The sequence below is a fragment of the Centruroides vittatus genome, unplaced genomic scaffold, assembly GCF_030686945.1.
Source record: "Centruroides vittatus isolate TY-2023 unplaced genomic scaffold, ASM3068694v2 contig_10, whole genome shotgun sequence".
Taxonomy (NCBI): Eukaryota; Metazoa; Arthropoda; class Arachnida; order Scorpiones; family Buthidae; genus Centruroides; species Centruroides vittatus.
The window spans coordinates 3,278,794-3,302,504 of record NW_027120658.1 but is presented as its reverse complement, the minus strand read 5'-3'; the positions used below and the strand labels follow the sequence as shown (position 1 = coordinate 3,302,504).

The window sequence follows — 23,711 nt, the reverse complement described above, 5'->3', positions numbered from 1 at the left end:
TCTCTCTTAAATTACCAAAATATAAAATGATATTACTTTAATATAATTTTTTTTTTTTTGCTGTTTAATATATATTGTTCCATTTATGCATTATTAATTGACTGTTTTATCTACTGATATAGTTTTAAATTAAAAAAAAAATTGAATAAACAGAGATTGTACTTTGGTTTTAATTTAATTGTATTAAATAAATTTTATTATTGATAATTAAACTATTTTAACAATAACAACAGTAGAATATTTAATGTAATAAATTTTCTAAATTTTTGTACAGAGATAACGAAATCTCAGTTTAAAAAACAAAATTGTTTTAATGAAGAATTCACTAAATCTTTAAAATTTTGTTCTTAATTTTTAATTTATTCATTATTCATACCTTTTATTTAAAAAAGAATACATTATTATACCACAAGTATTATTTAATTTTGTATATATAAATTTACAATAAATGTACAGTACAGTATAATTAATAATACTTAATTATAATAAATATGATGTAATTTTTTTAAAACAGATACTATAGTAATTATATTATTTAATGCAATATTTTAAAGTATATTATAAGATTTGTTGTATATTATATATAATAACTGTTTTGAATAAATTATTTAAAGGTAAATAATTCTTTTATGATGATGATAATTAATATTTAATGTTGTTTATTCTCATTTTAATATGTGAGCTTTCTAAAATATCCATATCGCTATAATAAAAATTAATACAATAATATATAGGAATATAATCAAATTTTAATTATCAAAATGATGAAAAAGGGGAATTAAATTTCTAAAAAAAATATTTAAACACACTAGCTGTAAATTTATTCTAAAATTTAAGATTTTGGAACTAATCATAATGTGATAACTCTCTATCAACATATTAAAATTTTTTAATCTTGGATATTTTGAGGATATTAATCACAATTTTCTAAAATTTTCTGTGATTTACGATTACGAATTTATTATGATTCGAATTCAGAGTGACTTAATCATGATTCAGGCTTGAATTTAAAAAATTAGTAGGAACTTGAAAAATTTATTTGTTGTTACAATTTTTTATAATATTTAATTTTATAACAGATACAGAAAAATCTATTTTACACTCTCATATAATTCTATTTGTATTTGATTTTAATATTTTTTTAAATTAAAATTTAAGTATTGTACTAATTCTATTATATAATATTAAGCCATAAAACTAAATTATATAGAAATTAAGTGCAGCCTTTCATGTACATTTTTATTTTATGCACATTTGATTTTAGTCTGATTTTAAAATTCTCTTATAATGTCCTAATTTTATTATTAATTTTGAAAATATTTCAAACTGGAATTGTTTTATATATTAAAATTATTTTTTGTTTTGTATTTAAAAAGTTTTTTGAAATTATAAATAATGAACTAATAAAAAAGAACAACATTATATATATTTAATAAATTTTTTATAAACAATTATGTAACAAAAGTTTTATGGTTTAATATATTTTTAATGATTAAATTTTATATAAAGTTATATTATTTTGATTTTTATAATAATATAACTCCTACTCTGTGAGCACTAACAGATAAATATAAATTTTCGTTTGAAAAACATCCTTAAAATGAAGAAATCAAATTATTTTAATAGTATTTTACAATTTACAGCTCATTAATAACTCTTAAATTTGAAAATTCTTAAACAGAATAGTTTTTTTTTATGATAAATACAATTATTTCCTCTGACTTCTTCCTAAAATTAATTTTCCAACCATTAATTGAAGGAAGTATTAAATCACAAATGTATATTTTTCTGTACATTGATATATAAAGCACAACTTTAAGATGCTTTGTTTATAAATATACATTTAGAAACAAAGTTATTATTTATGCACAATACTAAAATAATAATATTTTAGTATTGTGCATAAATAATAATAATAATAAAAAATTAGGGCCGTCATGTATCTTTTAAAAAAAATTAGTGTTATATTCATTACTCCATTCCTTCAATTATTTGTTGATCATGTAAGGGAAATGATAAACAATAATTTTAGTTTAATTCTGGAAAGAACAAACACTTTATTTTTATTATTCTAACTGTACTTTTTTGCTGTATTGTTGTAAGTGTTTTAATGTTATTTTTTTATAACATTTACCATTATTCTATTTATATATTAGGATTTAAAACTGGAATGGATTAATTCCAAAAAATATATATATATTTTTATCCAAGACAAAAGTTTATCAACTTATAAAAGTAAAAATGAAGTTTTTGTTCTTCCTAAACGTATTCACCATGGAATTGAATATTTATAAAGAAATGTTAAATCAAATATAATTAAATATTACAAATTTATCTAAATTTTTTTTCAATTCTGTGAAGTAAGTAACGTATTAGCATTTTTAAAATAAGAATGTTATATTTTCTTTCACTTAGAATTGATGTGTCAGAAGTACAGTTTTGCATAATTATAATTCATCTGTTGACATCAGTCTTTGGACAGCAATTTTGGCAGACTGAGGTAATATATATAATAATAATAATAATTAAGATTTTGTTTGTAATTATTTTGTAACTTCATGAATAATTCTTTGAAGAAGTTAGGTGATAAATTACAAATTCAAGCATGCTTAGTGTTCAAGATTACATAGGATGGGCAAAGAAAATTGTCTTACATTGTAATAGCATACATTTAGTGATATGTCTCCTGACATGTATCCAATGCAAAATAACAGTTGATGAAGCAAGATGATATTTATTCTTTAAATTAATCTACTATTAGCTTAGATATTTGTCAAACAGTTCAGTGGAGTAAATTTTTGTTTTTTTAAATTTAATGCAAACATTATCATGAAGCAATGAATATGCAGTTTGTAATATAAAAACTCCATTTTAGTAGGAGTGCTATATATGTAAGACAAGAATAGAATAATTGAGTATTTCAGCATAATTTTGCATGTTTTATATTTATATTAGGCATGTCTAAGATTGAATCAATTGTGTTCAGGACTGCATTTATACAATATTTCAAAAATTGTTTAAATAATATAACCAATTATTGTAATACATGATAAATAACAAAATCAGACGTAAAGATTATTTACAAATTACTGTTGTAGCATTTTAAATAATTAACTTATGCTGTAAAATTATAATTAATTATATTTAAGTACATAAAGAAATATTTCTTATATGCAATGTTCATAAAATTTTCCGATTTGCAGATATTGCCAAATATTCAAATACGTCACATGATCTTTGCTGTAGCTGTTATCTCGGTGATCCAAGTTCTGATTATAAATATTGGCTACATATTAGGAAAAAAGACACCATTGGATGACTTTGCTAATATTCCTCGCAAAAAGGTAAGATTTTTTTGTGTTATAAATTGTATTTATTGTATTTGTGGGTAACCTTAATTTAGTTATAGTTATATAGAAGATATAACTATATATTTCCTATAATAATATGTGTATATATCTTCTATATAATTTCTATTAACAATATAAAATTATATAATTAAAAATATTTTATTTTCTTTGATATATTAAAAGTAAACTTTTTAAATTGGTTGGTTGATACAGTTTTATTAAATTGATTTTATAATTTTTATTTTCAAATTCTTTTATTTGAAAGGGACCACAAATTTGGAATCCAATATTACCTGTCATTATATTGATTTTATTAACTCTAAAAGCCTATGCATCTGGAATGTTTGCAGTTAATTGCATTGTTTTCGTACTTACTTTTGGCTTTGCTTATGCTAAATTGACAACAAAGTTAGTGGTAAGTATTATATTTTTGTAAGACTTTGATTTCCCCCCCTCCTTAACAATTTTTACAATCTAACTATTTACAGTAAACCCCTGCTAACTCAGACTAATTTGGGTGAAGGTTCTCAGAGTTGACAAAAATTTGAATTAACATGGTGCTTTATCAGATAATGTGGAAAATGAGGTGGATGTACAATAATTTATTATGATCAGCACTGTACAATTTTACTTAGCTTTAGTAGGTTACACAGCTTATTTATTATTATAAGAAATGAGCTTAAAAAGTTTCATGACAGTGCAGAATACAGCATAAAGTGTCTTTGGTAACATTGATTACAGTAATGTAGTGCATGATATTGAAAAGTCATCTGAATATTGAAAATACTCATTAATTATTATTTTTCTTCATCAAGAATTTTAAATTAATGTACTATTTTTTAAAATAATTTGTCTGAGTTAGCAGAGGCTTACTGTAAACTATTCTTGAATTCATAGCATTTTTTTTAAATGTAAGATAAATTATCTCAGTTCAAAATGATTAAGTATTTATTAGGTAAAACATAAATTTCTTCTAACATTTCTAATATAGCATTTAATTTCATCTCAATTAAAGATACGTGAATTAACTTATTACAGTGAATAAGTGCTTGAAAAGTTACATTAATTATTCCTTTTAGAAACATTTCTATTGTTGCAGTTTTCACAATGCATAATCCTTAATTAACATCTTGTTCGATTTGAGAATGTATTGTTAATAAATATATTATAAATAGTTAGTCCGAGATGATATTTTAGAAAGAATATTGTAGCTCTTCCTTGTACATAATCTGCAGTATGTTTTGAATATAATGTATGAAATCTGAGAATGTACTGTACATTGAAATGAAAATATAAATTTTTATTCCTGAGAATGCCTTATTAAAATCAAAGAAAATATTGTAAAGTTGATTAGTTTGATGTTTTGTTTTTATTATTCACTAAATGTTAGCATTACTGTAGCTTTCTTAAAATAATTTACTAGTTAATTAGTTGTGCCAAACAATAATAGTTGCCTACTTTTGAACTCTTAGAATAAAAATATTCTTAGTGAAGTTTTCCTATGCTCTTAATATAGCTTAATAGTCAATATATTCAGGAATTTTCTAAGTGGTATACTTAGAAATTTTCCATTATATGGAAACTGCATATGGATAATTATGCATATGAAAAATATGTTTTTTCATATAATTATCCCTATATTTTCAGAAAGTAAGTTAGAAAGGGTTTTCTCTTTGAAGTTAGTGATATTCCAAAACATTGATATATTTATATTTATTTTTGCCAATTCTTGGTTTTATATTATTTTTAATTCATTAGATATTCTTTTGTGGAATTTTTAATTGCATAATTATATAAAAATGTTAATTTGATGTATATAAAAGTTGCTACTTCAAGTTTTATAATGAAAAGAAAAAATTATCAATTCAATTATAAGTTTTAGTTTACATGAATCTAAATCAAAATGGAAAACTCATATCTGAAAATTTGTTTGTTACAGTTTGTTTTTTTATCTTAGATTTTAATGGATCCTTATTGCATTGTATACAAAATACAACTTTACCTCAAATGATTTATCTTTTGATACCTTTCTTACATTTTTTGTTGTCTGTACAGGGTGTTGCAGAAAGAACATTCTGATTTGGCAAAAGCATTGCTTTGCTCATAGTAGAGGTACAGCAGTGGGCATGGTCTCTTTTGATTTGTTTGCGCATGCCATTTTTAGTTACCGTCATGGCATGGAGCGGAGAACATCATGCTTTTGTTGAAGAGTTTGTTACAAACGGTGAATCTATGATAATGATGCAATGGGCTCTCTGAATATGCTTTTAGCTTGGGCGTCATGATCCGGTTCTGGCTGCATCAACAATTGTCATTGGGTTTCAAATTTTAGACGAACAGGTTCAGCTTTAAAAAGAAAGAGTCCTGGCTGCCCTAGAAGCGTAACAAGATTGGAAGATATGGAAGCTCTAGCAGCTTCCATCAGCTTCCATATAGCAGTCTCCCAAGCGATCTGCACACAAACACACAGCTGCATTAAACATGTCTGATTGTAGTCTGCAGACTTTTACACAGCTCGCTCCACATGCATCCCTACAAAATGATGGTCGTTCAGGAATTGAATAATAGGGACTATCCAATCCGTAAAACTTTGTATCAGGATATTCTGCAGAGCATTCCTCCAACAGTGGTACAGATCTCCAGTGATGAAGCCTATTTTCATTTATCAGGGATGGTCAACAAACAGAACTTTAGGTACTGGTCTGACAGTAATCCTTGATGACTCCACCAGTGACCACTCCTTAGTCCAAAAGTTATGGTTTGGTGTGCCTTAGGTGATTTTGGTGTATGGGGTCCTTATTTCTTTGAAGAAGGCAGTGTTAAGTGACAGTAACGTCAGAGCGCTATTGTGAATTGCTTGAGAATTTTTTCCATCCATTAGTTAATGGTTTATTCAACTTTAATGATCTGGAAGATGTATGGTTTCAGCAAGATCACTTGGAATTCTCAGAAACTTGTTTCTGGGCCATCTTGTCTCTTTAGGGTGATATTGGTTGGCCACCACGTTTGCCGGATTTCGCCCCATGTAATTTTTTTTCTGTGGGGCTATCTCAAATCAAAAGTGTACCAACACTGACCAACAAATTTGCAAGAACTCAAGGCAGCAACTACACAAGAAATCATGGCTATTCCACTGGACATGGTCTGCAGATCTATGCAGAATTTCCGAAAGAGACTTCAAAACTGCATCTACATTGACGGTTGCCATTTAACTGATGCACTCTTTAAAACCTAATGGATGATTATGGCATACATAGACATAGACATATATTTTATTTGAACACATTGTGTACAATGTATCTGGGTGCCACAACAAGTATAACCCAGTACAAACTCAAAACAATGATACAAATTACAGATACAGTTGTTTAATTAACGCGTGACAAATGGAGTAAAGGAGGTTAGATACTAGAATAAAATTAGTTTGTAACAAAATATACAAAATGCAAAAGATTAGTTATATAGAAATAGTTACATAGAAATTGTTACAATAATAACAAAGTATTGAGGGAAATTAAACACAAATGATTTAATACATAAATACACATGCAGAAATTCAAACACAGTCACAGAGTGAATCTCAGGTAAAATAAAAATAACATTCACAGTAGAATAGATATGTATACAGATGTAGGTACAAATATACAGGCACTAAAAGTATGTGTATAGACAAATACAGACACCAAAAACAAGCAGGGACACCAATTACAGAGTCGAGGAATGTGGACAGAATGGGAACTAATTGTAGACACTTACAGTAGTCCTTACAAAATAATTATTAATAAGTGTCATGAAGGCTTCATATGTATCTTTGTTGTCAAAGATTTTATCGCAGTCAATTGGCCATGTGCCACCATGTGCCTCGATGGTTGTCTTCAGTTGAAATCTTTCCAACTCCAACATGGGGCAGTCATAGATGTAATGTTGACTGCCATCCATTACCCCACAAATGGAGCAGTTGGGGTTAGGCTTGTTGATGAATCTTTTCAGGTATGAGTGGAAACTCCCATGGTTGGTCAGGAATTGGCTGATAAGCTGGCCGGGCCTATACCAGCGAGAGTTAAGGAAATGCTCGATGTTAGGAATGAAGTCATGCATGGTGGGGTGGTTATAAGTATCCCAATCCTGCTGCCAGGATATAATCAGGTCCTTCCAGAAGATAGTCTTGATAGTTTTAATGGTCAGCTGATTGTAGGTGATAGGAAGATTACCATTTTCCCCTGCGGTTCTTGCCAGGGCATCTGCCCTTTCATTTCCGGGCGTACCCTGGTGTGCACGTGTCCAGAGTATGTGATAGGAATTGCTAGAATTATCAATAGTATCGTGAATTATGGTAGAGATGGGATGGTGAGATCTCTTCTTAAGTAGAACGATGGACGATGCACTATCTGAGATGATGTCGATGCTCCTGTGCGTGAAGTTAGTCTGCCCAGGCGACTGCCATCTGGATGGCGATCATTTCTGCCTGTAAGACAGTACAGTCTGTCCCCAGCCTGTACTGCCCCGAGGCAATTTCTTTATTGTTATGGTAGGCAACGTACCCACTGCCAACACTAGTGGTATTCTTGGATCCATCTGTGAAAATCTCAATGTCTGTGAAGTCAGATGGCAGAAAGTTGAGATTGTGGGGAGAAGAAGGATGTTTAGTATGGGCGAAATGTACGGCGCATTCGAGGTGTTGATGATAAATAGTGTTGCCAGTGGATTGTATGTTGTAGCCCCACTTAAGATGCTATATCTTTTCCTGAAGACTAATGCATTTGTCAATTGGAGCCTTTTTGGAAAGAACATGAAGAGCGGTGTTGGATGTTGTTCTGTAGGCCCGAGAGATGTGGATAAGAGCACTTCTTTGTGCTGCAATGAGCTTCCGTTTGATGTGTACCTTGCGGACAGCCCATCCCCAGCTGCCGCAAGCATAGGTGATAATAGGGACAAAAATATGATTGTATATAATTTCCATTACATCAGAAGCTAGGCCCCATCTTCTTCTTGCAAAGCCGGCAAAAGTATTAAAGATCCGGCCAGTTCTCTCCGCTATATATTCCGTGTGGGCAGTCCATAAGAGCCTGTGGTTGAGCACCACATCCAAATACCTGATATTCTTTTTAACAGTTACAGTATGGCCCCCCATTTTAATGGTGGGGACTCTCAAATATAGGTTGCGGTGTCCAGGTTTGTTGAAAACTATGCATCTAGTCTTCTGCACATTGAAGTTTAGTTTATATTCCTTACCCCACGTTAAAATATTATCCAGAATGCAAGTTCCGTTTTTCTCAATGTCTGCCCTAGAGCGGCATCCGAGGAGCACCATGGCATCATCTGCATATGCAGTTGTGTTGTGTTGCCCAAAATTCTGCACCAAAAAGTCATTGAAGATGATATCCCATAGTATTGGGCCACATACAGAACCCTGAGGGCAGCCGCGAACAACGCTGCGGCTGATAGTGTGCCCTCCACACTGTAACGTGGCTGATCTGTCACAAAGGTAATCTTTTAGAATCTTGTAAATGTTTGCAGGACAATTCATATTCCTAAGATTCTGTAATATCAATGGCCACGATGCACTGTCAAATGCCTTTGCAATGTCCAGGCTGATGGCCAGGACATAATTATGATTGTCCAGGAGATGATTGACATTGCTGACGACTTTGTTAATGGCGTCGGCTGTAGACTTTTGGGGGCGGAAGCCAAATTGGGAGCGATGGAGGATGGAGTTGTGCTCCAGGTGCCACAGAAGTCTGTTGTTTATCAGCCGCTCCAGGACCTTGCCGAGGACAGGCAGTAGGGATATGGGTCTGCTCTCGTCAGGATTGCCTGGCTTCGGGACAGGGACAATTCTTGCCCGCTTCCAGGTACCAGGGAAAATGCCGTGCCGGAGACAGACATTGTACAGATGGATGAGTTTGGTCGGGATGAGACTCCAGATAATTTTTGCGATCTCTGGTGTAATGTCATCATGTCCTGGAGATTTCCTATTTCTGAGGCTGGAGAAGGCATTGTCAATCTCATGTGGCATGAAGTCAGGATCGTTATCTGTATTGATGGGGGTGTCGTTGCTTTGGCGAATCTGGATATGGTTTGCAGAGTCCTGCTCTAGTGGATCCTCCAAGCAAAAACTGTCCATTTTTTTGTTCAAGACATGAAAGAAGTCCTCCCCAGAGGTGTTGGAATAAAGAATTTGTGACTTTTTTAATTTACCTGTGCAAAATTTGGTAATGAAGCCCCATGGATTTCTGGAGGCAGTGGTGCAAAACTGCCTCCAGAACACCTGTTTTGCATTTTTTATTTCGGTTTTGTAATGATGGAGATGATCAAGGTACTGTTGCTTGTAATTAGACCGCTGGGGTTCGGAGTGGCATTTTTGGTAGGTCTTCTTTAGGCGGATGTGTTCCCTTCGTAAAATTGTCAGTTCAGGTGTCCACCATGGGACAGGCTTGCGTTTATTGGTATACTTTGGTATAAACTTTTTGCAGGCAGTTTCTATGATGTTAATATTGTGCTCAATGCGACTGCGGGCTATATTAGGATCATCATGATCACAATCAGAAAGGTTATAGTCAAGGAAAGAATGTAGATCAGTCCAGTTGGCAAGATTTAAATTATATTTAGAACGAGGATGATTGTTGATAGGGGAGGTGGTACCAATTTCAAAAGAGATGATAGCATGGTCGTCTGTTGAGTCATCCAATACTTTCCAGTTGGTGATTGAAGGATAACAGCTAGCAGAACAGGCTGTTACATCAATCCAGCTGTGACCCTGGCTTGATGTGAAGGTAGGTGGGGAATGGGGATTATTGAGGATGAGCAGACCATTACGGGCAAAAAAATCTTCGAGTAGGCGGCCACGGCGGTCCAAGCGTTCACCTCCCCAAGCAGGGGAGTGAGCATTAGTATCTCCAGCGACTATAAAGTAAACATCATTAAAGGTATTCATGATGCACTGGATATTGTTGAGGAGAATGTCAAAATCTAGGTCCTTTGGAGAATAGTAATTAATAACAATATATCTGTGATTATTGACGATGATTTCTGTACAACAGATGTATTGAGTACTTAAGATCCCATGATGGAGGAGAGAGAGGTTATGATTGACAACGATGGACACAGCCCAGGGGTAGTCGGTGGTGCCCCTGAGCGGTGTACAGTTGGTAGGGAAACAATCCGGTTTATTTTTTATACAATATGGCTCCTGTAAAGTAATGAAGTCGTAGTTGTGCATGATACTATTGAGTATGGAAGTCGCGGCTATGCTTCTTCCAGCATTATACTGTAGAAAACTAATTTTGTTATGATTTTGTCTGGCCATAATCAGTTTGTCGTATTATGTTGGACTTTATTTTTTGGAAAATGTGGCAGGAGCCATCACGAGCGTTGTGTTCATGGTTGCTGACCTTCTCATGCTTGCAATTTATGCAGATGGGTTTTCTGTCTTTGTTTTCACACTCCCTAAAGGTGTGATCGCCAGCACAATGGCTGCAAGTTGCAGTGGATTGGCTACAGTTTCTAGTGGAATGGCCATATCTGCAGCAGCAGAAACACTGCAAGACAGGACAGAAGTCTGCAACCCTGCAGCAAGACCATTCCAAGCTGACTTTTCCAAGCATTAATAGTTGTTTTCGAATTTGAGGTGTTACCTCAATTATCCAATTTGTGAAGGCATTTCCTTTTTTCCCCATGGCGAATTTTACTTTGAAAACCTCTCTAAAATGTTCTTCTGTGGAAATTCCGGCTACGGTATCATTTTGATTAAAGATGAGCTGCGCAAGCTCATCAGTGGTGATTTGAGCAGGCACAGAATAGAGTATGATGTTTGTAGTCGTTTTCTTGGTTGTTTTATTAATATTTCAGGAATTTTTTCCTCTATATGTTTTTGTAATTTAAGAGCATCTGCTGCCTTTTTCAGTTCAACGGCCAGGCCACCGTTACCAATGTTTCTGATCCTCTCTATACCTATATTTAATTGTGACGGTTTAATCCTTTCATAAATAAGTTTTCTTAGGTTGTTGCAACTTTTGTCATTGTTATTTTGGTACAGAAGTAAAACTTCAGTGCTTAATGTAGGAGTTTTCGGGGGTTTTATATTATTAATCTGATTTATGGTCTTCCCAGATTGGAGGATAGCACTGTACGTCAGTGGTTTTTCAGTGGGAGTGGAGTTAAAGTCTGTAATTACTCGTAATTGGTTTATTTCTCCAGAAATCTCCTTTAGTTGTCCTGTAGAGCTTCTTTGATTAAGCTTTTCAGAGATGTCTTCCATCTTCTTGTGGATCTCCTCGTTGCATTCTGTCAGGCCATCAATCTTGGTGATGATCTCTGCAAGTTTTTTACTGAGATCAGTAGAGTGGTAATCAGGTGTTAGTTTATTTCTGGGTGGCAGCAGGATGGGCAATGATGGGGTCATGCCGGTAAGCAACGACTCGTTATGATTAGGGGACAGGGGTCCCTTACATATGGGAGTTCCCAGGGATGGAGGGACACACATGTTGTTGGTTATCTCTATTTCCATGGGTTGCATATCTGGAGCATTCCCTCCCAGAGGAGAGGATGCACGGGCTGGGTCTTCTATTGTAGTAGCAGTAGAGGTGAGATGTTTCACCGGTGGGCTGAGTTTGTTAATGGTGGATTCAGCAAAGTCTATAATCTTCTGGATCTGATTGGAGATGTATCGCACATGCTCTGCCGTGCCGAGATGTTTGTTGCGATTGTCCGCGCAGTAACCTTTAATCTCGTCGGCGATTTTATGTGCATTGTCCAAAAACGTCGATAGAATGTTAGGGTCCATGGTGCACCAATAATGCACGCAGAAGTAATCACAAAATTCGTCAGTGATGCAGAGAGAATTATAACTACAAAATGAAATAATACGCGATTGCCAGCAAATAGTAGCTTGGCAACAACCGGCAAATTAAGAAACTGAATTAGGATCAAGTAGAAGAGTACGAAAAGACGCAATATAGAACAAATTCAGTAATACAAGGAAAAACTATAAATTTACACGCTTCCGACGATATACGGCTCGTTCAAAGCGACCCAAAAGCAGCGCTCCAAGGAGCGAGACAAGCGACCGAATTAGGGTCGGTTAGGGGAGAGAGCACAACCACGTGGCAAGGACAATGAACGCTGACCCTTTGTTTAAAAAAAACTGTCACGATTACTCGCGAGAGAAAGAAAAAGAAAACCAGAAGCCGAAAAATTAACAATAACAAGGGCAACGTTAACAAATAGCACGCCAAAACCAGCGCCAATGGCCAAATAGAACAGTCAAGAAAGAGCGGCCAAAAGTTGCCAGTGACGGTCGCAGTTATTAAGTAACTAATAGGCAGAAGTTGGTAATTAAGGTATCAAACACACCGAAATTAAGAGGCGAGAACAGCGGAATAAACATCAGAAACCGATGGCTCAAAATTCCCGCAAAAAAGCCGTCCATTATACAGCCACGTGGTCGCGGCCGAAAAACTGCCGTAACTTTTGAAAGAATAATCGGAGAAAAAAACGTTAAACGGCGTTCAAAAGAGCTCGTTTTAAGCTTTAAAATGATATATAAAACACTCACCAACGTGGAGTTAATCCGGAAAAGACGCAATCCGAATATGGAGCACAAACACACACGTCTAAACATGGTCGCGGTCCGCTCTCTCCATCGGTGCCCGATTATGGCATACTGTGTACTTATCACGTATAAAAGATTTTTCTCTCTATCTCTCTTTGTATTGTTTTTATTGTCATTCCAAATTAGAACATTCTTTCCGCCACACCTTGTACATTAAAGCAATTGCTTCATATCTAGCTAAATAGGAAAAAATTCTTAAATATTCTTTTTTTCAAGAAATGTGTTCCAGATCTGACATTTTCAAATGTGTTGTCTCTAAGATATTTTTTAGAAATTTTCTATAATCAAAAATGAAAACAATTTCTTTTTGTTCATTATTTTTGATATAGGATTATCAATTCTGTTATTATACCTTCTAAATTCTCCAAAAAGAAATCTCAATCAAATAAATTTTATTATTTATCTTTACAATCATTTAATTTGGAAAGAATAAATTTTTATTCTTTCCAAATTAAATGTTTTTAATAATACTGTTATTAAATAAATTATTAAATATAAACTTTCTGATATTACTTTAAATTATTTTCAATTATACTTAGACTTGCTTATTTCCTATTATTTCAGATGACAAATGTCTCACGTGGCGATATGGATCGTTGGGATGGATGCTTAGTAGCACCACTTTTGCTCTGTGTGAATGCTTTCTTATGGCTCCTACCAGATCATACTGCTTTGCTTTGTACTCTGGTATGTATACTATAATTCATTATATACCGATTTTTAGTTTAATTGTATCATATGTTACTGTAAATTGTATTGTCATAAATGTACCTTAAGAATAACAAAAAGTTTTGGTTAAATTAATATATTCATTCCAAAAACATTTGCCAAGAGACATAGATGGAATTAAAAATCATATAAAAGATCTATTCAAAATTTCATTTGCATGAGTTAATCTTTGATATAAGTGTTGCAAAATCATACCAATATGAATGTGAATAATTGTATAGTGTTATTATTGGGTCATATCTCTAATTCAAAAAATGTTTGTTTTTTTTTAAATAAAAGACTCTTAATCTGTATGTTAGTTAATTATTGTATATTGTCCATCTATGTAAAGTAATTAGTGAGTTTTTTGGATTAGAATTGCTTTTGACTATGTGTGATTGATTATAACATTACATTAAGACAGCCAAATGTCTGGAATCAGCTTGTTGCTCTGAGGGATTAGTTCAAGTTGGGTGTAGGAATCTCAGGAATTATTTGTAACTAATTTATTCTGGCTATATCAGGTTTTATCCCTCACTATCTGGCACTTTTAAACGGACCTGGCTGAATCCATGATTGGCATAGGGGAAAAGGTTCTCTTAGCAACCACAGATTAGAATTTCAAAAAATAATAAATTCCATAATCAAAATAATACTGCAATGCATTTCTATTTATATGAAATAGTATAACAGATAAGGTAATGACAAGATTATACAGTTTGAGGGAATAGAAGAACAGTTTTTGAGGTTAAGTGACAAAGGTATGGTACCAAATGCCATCCTAAACCAAAATAATGATATTATTGGAAAGGTGTAGTGTGGGTTGTGGCTGTCTTGAAATGAAATCAGTGATTACTATCCAGAAAATATGGAAAGGATCCTTAACATATTAATTCCATTAAGAGGTAGATATGGATTTTTTTTTTATATATATAATGTCTTTTTAATCCAAAAAGTTGTTTGGCAGACTATCTCACAGCTTTCTGGTTAGAAACAGCTTTATTTTATAAATTGGAGTACAAATGCATTTTGGGTTGGTTTAAGTTCCCAACCCATCTTCAGTGATATTATATAAAGACGTACAATTGTAGATATTGCAAAATTTAATTTGTCTTTATATAATACACTGAAGAGGGGTTGGGAACTTAAACCAAGCCAAAATGCATTTGTAGTCCAATTTATAAAATAAAGCTGTTTCTAACCAGAAAGCTGTGAGATAGTCTAGCAAACAAGTTTTTGGATTAGAGAGATGCTGTGTATAGAAATTGAATAAACAGCAACTATATTACAGTACAGGTAGATATGTAATTTTAATGAAGCAAGATTGGTTGCTAACTGACCATGCAGAGGCTGACTGTCCATGTTGTCTGAGATCTAGAGCAAGTGCAAGAAGCCTATTGGCACAGCCCTGAAAAATCAAATTGATGTTCATCATTAGAATTGCATATTCCAAAGACAACTGTGCTGTAAATTCTAAGTGATTAAAGTTGTATGCATACAACTTACAAAATATCCAAATCATTCAACCAAAATGATAAACCATGACAAAATGAATTTTCACAATCTATGCTTTCACATATTAATGAGGATAATTAATACTTAACTAAAGTATTTTTTTTTCTGTTGAAACAATCTTTCATCCAAGCAGCAAAGTCAACTGACACATTATTTGAATATGGGGATCTGAAACTCATATAGTATTTGTGATAACTCAAAGATAGATATGTGATATGGATTGCTTCACAACAAAATCATTAGCCCCTTTGTTTTCTGCAAAAAAAAAAAGAAAATTGGTCCAAATATTTGTTGATTGTCTTTCTGTATCTCTGAGAAAACCTCAGGTCATATTTCAGCATGGTGTCCCTTATTGGGGTTTGGATGTTCATGCCAAATTGAATCGAAGCTGTTCCAGATGGGGAGGACATTTTTCCTATTCACCTATCTCATGATCTCTCCAATCATTTAGACATTATACTTCCTGGATTTTTTCTTTGTGAGGTTACATTAAATATTATCTACATGACACTAACCTTCAATTTTGTTGTTCTAAAAAACAAAATCACTGATGCTATCCAAAATGTTACCATAGACATGCTTAATAATATATGGTATGAGATTGAATATCAATTAGATATGTTGCAAGCTACTAACAGTGATTGTGTAGAGGTGTATTGAAACCCAAATAAAAACTATTTGTGTTGTTCTTTTATTGCTGTGAACTGTATCATCTTAGATCAATTATCTCTTCTGTTATACTGTTTCAAATTGTGTGCAGGACTTTGTGACTGCCCTGTATTTAAAAATTTTTTAAATGTTTAAAATGTTTTTAAAAACATTAGGAAAATTGAAACAACTTTTTTTAACCATCATTTTTATCAATTATTTTTGGTTAATAGGTGTACAGTTTGATGGATTTTGCTCGCTATTTCACATACGCCAGTTGGGATTTAAGAGATGCTCTCGATCTCTGGATTTTCTCATTGAAATATCCACCCGGCCATCCTCGATGCAGAAATGGAAATTTGGGATATTATGTTAACGGTCTCAATAATGCAGAAATCAAGGAGATGGCACACAAGCAGCAACATTACATGGCAGGTGCCGGCTTTGCGAGCGGCATGATTCATGGTAAAGCTTGCCTCTCCGCTTTCAGTCATTGAAGATTAAATATGAAATTTAGAAGGAAGTACAACAATTACACAAAAGTGCACAATAAAGAAACCTGTAGAATGGCAATAATGGTTCCCCCTTCAAAAGGCAAACAAATGGTTGAACATAGCAAACTGGAAAGTTAATATTTTAAAGTTTAGTTTATGTACTAAAATCTATACGACTCAATTACTAACAACCACTAGAGGAATTATATTTTAATATTTTCTGTATAATAAGTAAGATATCCTGATAAAAGTTACATGAAGTAGCTAGAATTTTTAAAAGCTCATTTAAATTATTATTATTTTAAAAGTTTTTAATAGGTTTGTTATAGCTATAAATGATACTTATGTAAGGAAATGTTTTTTTTTTTAAAGACAGCCAAGACATTGTTTATGATTATGATTTTTAGATAGAGTACAGTATATGGTATTTATTGTATTATGTATAGTAGTTAAAATTTTTCATGAATTGAATCAATTGTATTATTTAATATATAAATGATTGTCATTTTTTGTATAATTTATTTCTGTATATATTATTTTGCATTTTGTATGTTTTGAATTTATGTATAAAATGTGTTGTTTATTTTAAATTAGTTTGTCGTTGTTTTTAAATATCTGAAATTTAGTTTTTTTTTTTTTAACATACAAAAGAAAGAATTATTAAACGGAAACATTAATTCAAACTAAATTAAGAAACTTAAATTTTCATAAAAAATTAAATTGCTTATTAAAGAATACTGTAGAAAATTCATTAATATTAATAAATTTCAAGAATATTTCAGATTCCGTGAATTTAAATAAATATAATGACATAATGAATTAAATTTATTCATAATTAAATGAATGTTTTTACTCAAAGAATTGTAACTAGGAGAATCCATCTAAAAATATATAAAAATACTATTCCAGGATTAAAAATTTAATAATTTAAAATAAAGATGATGATAATTTTTTTTTTTTTTTAAATAGATAAAATAAGATAGAGGAATATTCAATATACATAGCAACAATTATATTTTCTGTGTAGGCAAGTAGTGATCTATAGAGTTCAGTTATTGAGGTAGAGAAATTGCATGGATGTAGAGTGCATGTGAACACACGAGTTATATTCCATAATTTCTTTTTGAAATATTGATACATCGGGAAATTAACGTAATAGACTTAATGTCTGTAATGAAGTGGCTGATCAATGCATTTTGTAGAAATGAAATTTATTTAATAGGAAATAAGCTTTAAGTTTAGTAGTATTTTGCACTCAACTTCAACAAATAATAATGTAAAAAACAATATTGTGGATAAGTGAAAATTCAATTCAATATTTGATGAAGATTAACTACAATATCATTGCATCTTTAACAGTGGATTAAGTTTAAAGACTTCTAACGTTTTTGACAGTTGAAAATAGAAAGAATAATTTCCACTTTTAATTGTCCATGCATCAAGTTGGCTTGTTAACCAGGTCAAAAATGTTAACTTTTTTAAATTTCACCCATGTTAAAGATGCAATTGTTAATTCTACTGAGTAACCACATTGACTAATTCATCTTTAAAGGAATGTCCTTAAACATTAACCCCTATTTTCTGAGTATGGTAAAATGGTCCACTAAAACCAGATGTTTGAATTGCTCTTCAGAGGTCCAACCTGTCTTTGCTTATTTGGAGAAGAAAATTAATTCAAAAATGGAACATTTATTACAGTGCCACTCTGCTTTTTACACTTTTTGACATGAATAAAATTATTATTGGAAATAGGGTTATTTCTTTAATGTTGTGAAGGTAATTTACAGTTCAGTTTAACAAATTTTGGTAACATTTTTGCTTACTTTATCACATCAAAATTAATGTTGTGACAATGCATTTTGCAGGGCAATTGCAAAATTCACTTTAATACAAGAATTTGCTTTATCGTTGTTCATTTTAAGGTGAGATGACTGTATAAGTTTGAAGAATTTAAGTAAAAACATTTCATTAAATTCAAGGAATTAATTTTTAATAAAGAAAAGAAATTTTTTTAAAACAAATGTTTCTGTTTAATAATTTTTGAATGTTTCTCCACAGAATGCATGGAATGATCATTAGATCTTTAAATACAAATTTCCTATAAATAAAATAGTATTTCCTGTGTCATGCATAAGAGTAGTAGTGTTATTTTGTAAAATAAAATTGTTAATCTTCATTTATTTGCAAATTAGAATAAAAATTTGTTGATAAAATCATTCAAATGATACAGCAATAAAATATATTTTTTTAAATTTAATTCTGAAAAAAATTATTTTGGTATAATTTTTAAAAATAAAAAAAAAACTATATATATAGGGTAGATGTACCAGTTTTGGCCAGAAAACAAATTTAACTTAAAAATATAATACAATCATCGCCAATGAAACAAACTTTTATTGTTAACTGTTCACACAGTTAACAATAAAAGTTTGTTTCATTTGTGATTATATTTTTAAGTTAAATTTGTTTTCTGGCCAAAACTGGTACATCTACCCTATTTGAAAATATTTCTTAATGTATATAACACACTTCTATTGTTATTATTATAATTAAAAATTGATTAACTGAATTTAAATCTTTCAGCTGTAAAAGTGAAATTCTTTCATCAGTTTGAATAAGTTTGTAAATAAATTTTACTATAGATTTTTATACCATTATATGTTTCATTTTTATAAGTATAAATCCAATATTAATTGAAGGAAGAAAAAACAATTGTTTCTGATAGAGAACAGAAGCACATTCTTTAGTTTTCATATTATATATGCAAATTTGCCATTTCTCAAAATGAGAAAATGTAAGATGCAACTAGTTTTGAAAACATTTGTTACTATTGAACAGTGCAAAGCAATTTATGCAGACTTATATAAATTTTCCTTTGTACTATTCAAAATAGTAAACAAGAATTTGCAACAAATTGTATTCTTTTTTATGAAGTCAACTTTGGCTAATGTTGTTCAGAGTCAAAATGTGCATATTTTAAGTAAAAAGGAGAATTGTATTAAACAATTGAATATATATATGTATATATATTCAATTTATTTACATTTAACTTTAAGAATAATTATGCATTTCTAAAATAATGAAAATTTCTTATATGATAATATCTAATGCTCCATAGTTGTTATAATAAAATTAGAAAATTGTTCAGATTCATCTTTAATTAAACTCATTTTTATGCCTAGAACAGTAGTTCTTAACCTTTCTATCTGTCCACATTCCTTGAAATTTTAAAATATGTTGTAAATACTTCAGTAGATAGCCGTTTTCTCATGTATTCTAGCATAACACTGGGTGTAACTTTTGTGATCAAGAAGAAATTCATGTGTGTCCATTAATTAATATAAAAATAATTAGGTCTATGTTATGAATTTTTTATAAAGGTTCAAAAAAAATTTTATTCTTCAGAAAGTATTTGGCAGAAGTCTTGCATCTCCCAGCAACACAAGAACTCCACTTTTGTATAATTTTCTCTCTGTGCACTAAGAAGGTCTTTAATTGAAGCCCATGGTGACTTTGGCCAGACCCACATTGTGGGTCTGGCCAAAGTCACCATGGGCTGGTTGAAGCCCATGGTGAGGGGTGGTTGGGTGGAGAGACATGGTCCAGCATGTCTGGGACAGACTATCCCGAAAAATTCTGTGGGTTTTTTGACCCACTGGATTCGGGATATCTTGGGTTAAGAACTACTGACGTAGAAATTTTATTTTTATGGCGGATATTTTATTTATATATTATTACATGCATTTTATGTGTTAATAAAGCAGCACAGTTTTTACAGCATTATTCAATGTAAGCAGTTATTGTATATTTGTAATAATTATTTTGACACTGTTTATTATTTTATAGGATTAAATAAAATTTATTTTATATCTGCTATATTCATTGTTTTATATCCTTAAATAAAATTACTACACCCATTCATTGTCAAGTGTAATTTAAAGTATACATTATACAAATATAATTTTAATTTAAAAACATTCAAATCTACATAGAAGCCATAAAGTCATAGTTTGAAGTTATTTATTTTCATGCTCTCCCTATTCCTTGAACAGATTTCAATTTTTCCTCATGTTATTCTTAACATTAGCTTCAATGTTGATGGCTGGATGTCTAGTGCAGCTTGTTTTTAGGAATTCAGTTACTGTGAACTGTTGTGCAAAGTACTTCAATAATTTGGTTCAAGCATTGTGAAAGAGAGAATTTCTTTTTCAAAATTTTCCAATAAAATTACAGTAATTTCGAACCCAAACATAAATGACTTTCTCTCGTATTGTATATTTGGTATTATTTCCTTCCTACTGAGGTTCTATCAGAAAAATAAAATAAATTAACTCGGGATAAAAGCTTATTTATGGTCACTCTGTATACTTTGATACATTTTCAGTGAATATTTAAGTTTTTTTGTTACAAAAGCTGCTCTGAGTGAGGCAGTTAGGCCCTTATCAGCACTGTAGACCATGTCTGTAGGAGTAAAAATGCCAAAGGAACCAATGGTCCACATGTGACCCTTTGCAAGATATAGCCTCCTGAAATCAGTCTCTGGTAGTCAGTGTAATGGTGTGTGTTTTGTGAGCTTTTAGCCATCTCTCGTAAAGTGGAAAGCAGTTAATTTTTAGCATTGTTCTTAGAAATAGATCTGGATTTTTTCACTTTTACTCCATTTTTGCAGGTCTAAAATTCCAAGTAGGCTAATTTCTGGGGTTATATCTCACAAACGGTGACATGTAGACAATAGTCTGCAAGTTCCATTGGTTCCTTTGGCTTTTTTACTCCTGTAAGCATGGTCTACAGCTATGATAACATCTCAACCATCTCATTCAGAGCTACAATTTTAAGTTTTTTTTTGTTGTTTCTTTCTTTTTATCAAGATTTATGAATAAAATTTAATTTATAATTGGAATTTTCACCATCAATTATTACACAAAAACTTAATTCAAAGTAGTAATTTAATTTTTACAATTTTATTAGGTAAATTAAACTATATTTAAGAAAGTTTATGATAATATATATTTAAAAACATTGTTAAATAAATGACATAAAATGCATTTAATCTTAGCATTAAACAACAAAATATCTTAAGTTTTAAATGTAAAGATGTGTAATTCTTAATTTGGAATTATTTTTTCTAACTTGAAATATGTACAGTATTTACTTAGAAATAATAAATTTTATATAAATTCTTTTTAACAATGTAAGTCTTGTCTATATTTAATGTGAGGTTGGGACCTCGATTGACCGACTGGAATATGGCTGTCGAACCGGAGCCAATAATTCGGTGACTTATTTCCGGAGTGGCCCAGAGCTCTTATCCGAATCAGAAAATACATATTAGATCAAAATTTACGGGACAGTCACCAGGAGAAGGGCATGACCGACTCCGGAGGGGAATGACCTGGACAGGGGTGTTTGGCGACCCTGCGTCCCTAGCAACAGATCGGGTGATAGAGGACCACCGTTCAGATCAACCAAAAAGCAAGAATTCAGGTAAAATCATATAAAAGCCCAAAATCCCAAGGATGCAGGGAGGTTGAGATTGAGAACGCCAGTCCCAGAGACCCGGACTTGGATTATCAGAAAGGACCCACATCTCCGAAACCTAGGACGGAAGGGACTAGGGACCCGATTTCCCAGCATCAACTCTCCATCCCTCCAACCTCCAAGACTACATCGGAAACGAACTTTCTCCTCCTATTTTTTTTTTTTTTTTTTTTGTGTCTGACGACCTACAGCATTGAAAAGAACTATCCGGTGCGCTTTTCTTCTGCATGGGATGCCCTTCGGGCAGATAGCTATAATGTCATCTATGTAAGCATGTCTCTTACTTAAATAAACGCATTTACTTTTGTAAGTCGGTCTCTGTGTGAATCTCTCTGCGTCTAGCAACCACTACCCCATACGTCTAAAAGACTTCTTGCATCATCCTGACGCAAGAAAAATGAGGGTCAATAGACTTTTCACTTAAGCCGAGACTCTAGGTGAGTGGCGTCAGAACGGATCCTTACATTAAGTATTTGTGTTTAAAAGTCAAATCAAAATAACATTAAAATATTACAGAAAATATTTAGTTATAATCTTGATATTTATTTCTTTTCTACTTAAAAATTCTTTAAGAAAATAATAATGTCCTAGGAATTGGATATCCCAGGATCTTTAATATATAAATTATTCTAAAAAGTTTTTAAAAAAAGTGATTTTCTTAGTCTTCACACCCTGTGGACACTAACAAATCCTTTCTCATTATGCGTTTTAACCAGACCCACAATGGAACAGCTGGGTGTGAGGGACGGGCTCAACATATATGGACAGACCAGCTTCCAAATTAGCAGGCTGTCACAATAACTGTTCAGCCATCCAATCAAATATATTTAATCAATTAATATTGTAATAAACAAATGCATTTAAGTTTGAAATCTGTTCATTTATTTGCAAATTAAATTCTGTTTTGCATATTTAATATTGTTTTCAATCAATTAAATGGGATATAGAATCATTTTAAATTAAATTGCAATTCAGTTTAGCAAAATTTGAAATGAACTCTTACAGCACACATTCAAATTGTCAAAACTTGAATAGGTCAAATTTGAAGAATCAGAATTATATAAAAAATGTATATGTTCAATAAAGGAATTGGTTGACATGGCTATTATGAATCGGTTTCCTACAGAAACCCACATCTTTGAACAGGATAACTGGACTGTATTTGTCTAGCCTTGCTGATGGGATCAAAGGCACCCATGGGTGCATTTATTAGGCATCATTCAATAGAGCACTGCTTCAGTAGTTTATCCTGATACCCCATTTGCAGTGGCTTTCACTGTAAATGGGGTCACTTATAGCAAGATAATACTCATTATTTCTATAAGTAATGTCACTGACTAGTCTCAAAACATGGCAGAATTTCCAATTCAAGACTTGCATTAGCTGAGAAACTGGGAACCTTACCCCTGGAATCTGAGACATGCCTCAAACTCTGCATCCTTCCAGGTGACACAAGGCTAATATTTGAACATTAAAACGGCATACAAATGCAGTCGCTTACATCCCAGGTAAATCAGTTTGTCAGGAGGAAGATTGGATTTTGGTGCTGGCACCAAGTGTTTAAAACTCAGACTTGAGGATTATGACCTGCATGATGAAACCAATGGAGTAAAGAGTCACATTCCCATAGCCAAAATCTTGTCTACAGTTGACTACAGCAGTGTTCCGCAACTTTTTTCTACTCGCGGCACACCTATGACTCGAAATGACTCCACACGGCACACCAAAATGTTATTACCCGCAAAAACGTATGATATGATACTACTAATAGAATTTCGTAATGCCGTAAACCTATTATTATTACTATGTTGGGTTTTGTGAGTTCTACTCAATTGACACTGATGGCTA

The 23,711-nt window shown here is 32.0% G+C and overlaps 1 protein-coding gene across 1 annotated transcript in view; it reads left to right on the top strand.

Annotated features, from left to right (window-relative positions):
* Nucleotides 1-16,915, top strand: part of LOC136974751 (cholinephosphotransferase 1-like) — a 33,498-nt gene extending 16,583 nt beyond the window's left edge. The window contains exons 6-10 of the mRNA XM_067269727.1: nt 2,416-2,500; nt 3,204-3,344; nt 3,616-3,765; nt 13,525-13,647; nt 16,065-16,915. Of these exons, the coding sequence (XP_067125828.1) occupies nt 2,416-2,500; nt 3,204-3,344; nt 3,616-3,765; nt 13,525-13,647; nt 16,065-16,328 (763 nt within the window). The 3' untranslated portion in view covers nt 16,329-16,915. The remainder of the gene's footprint in view (nt 1-2,415; nt 2,501-3,203; nt 3,345-3,615; nt 3,766-13,524; nt 13,648-16,064) is intronic.
* Nucleotides 16,916-23,711: the final 6,796 nt, after the last annotated feature.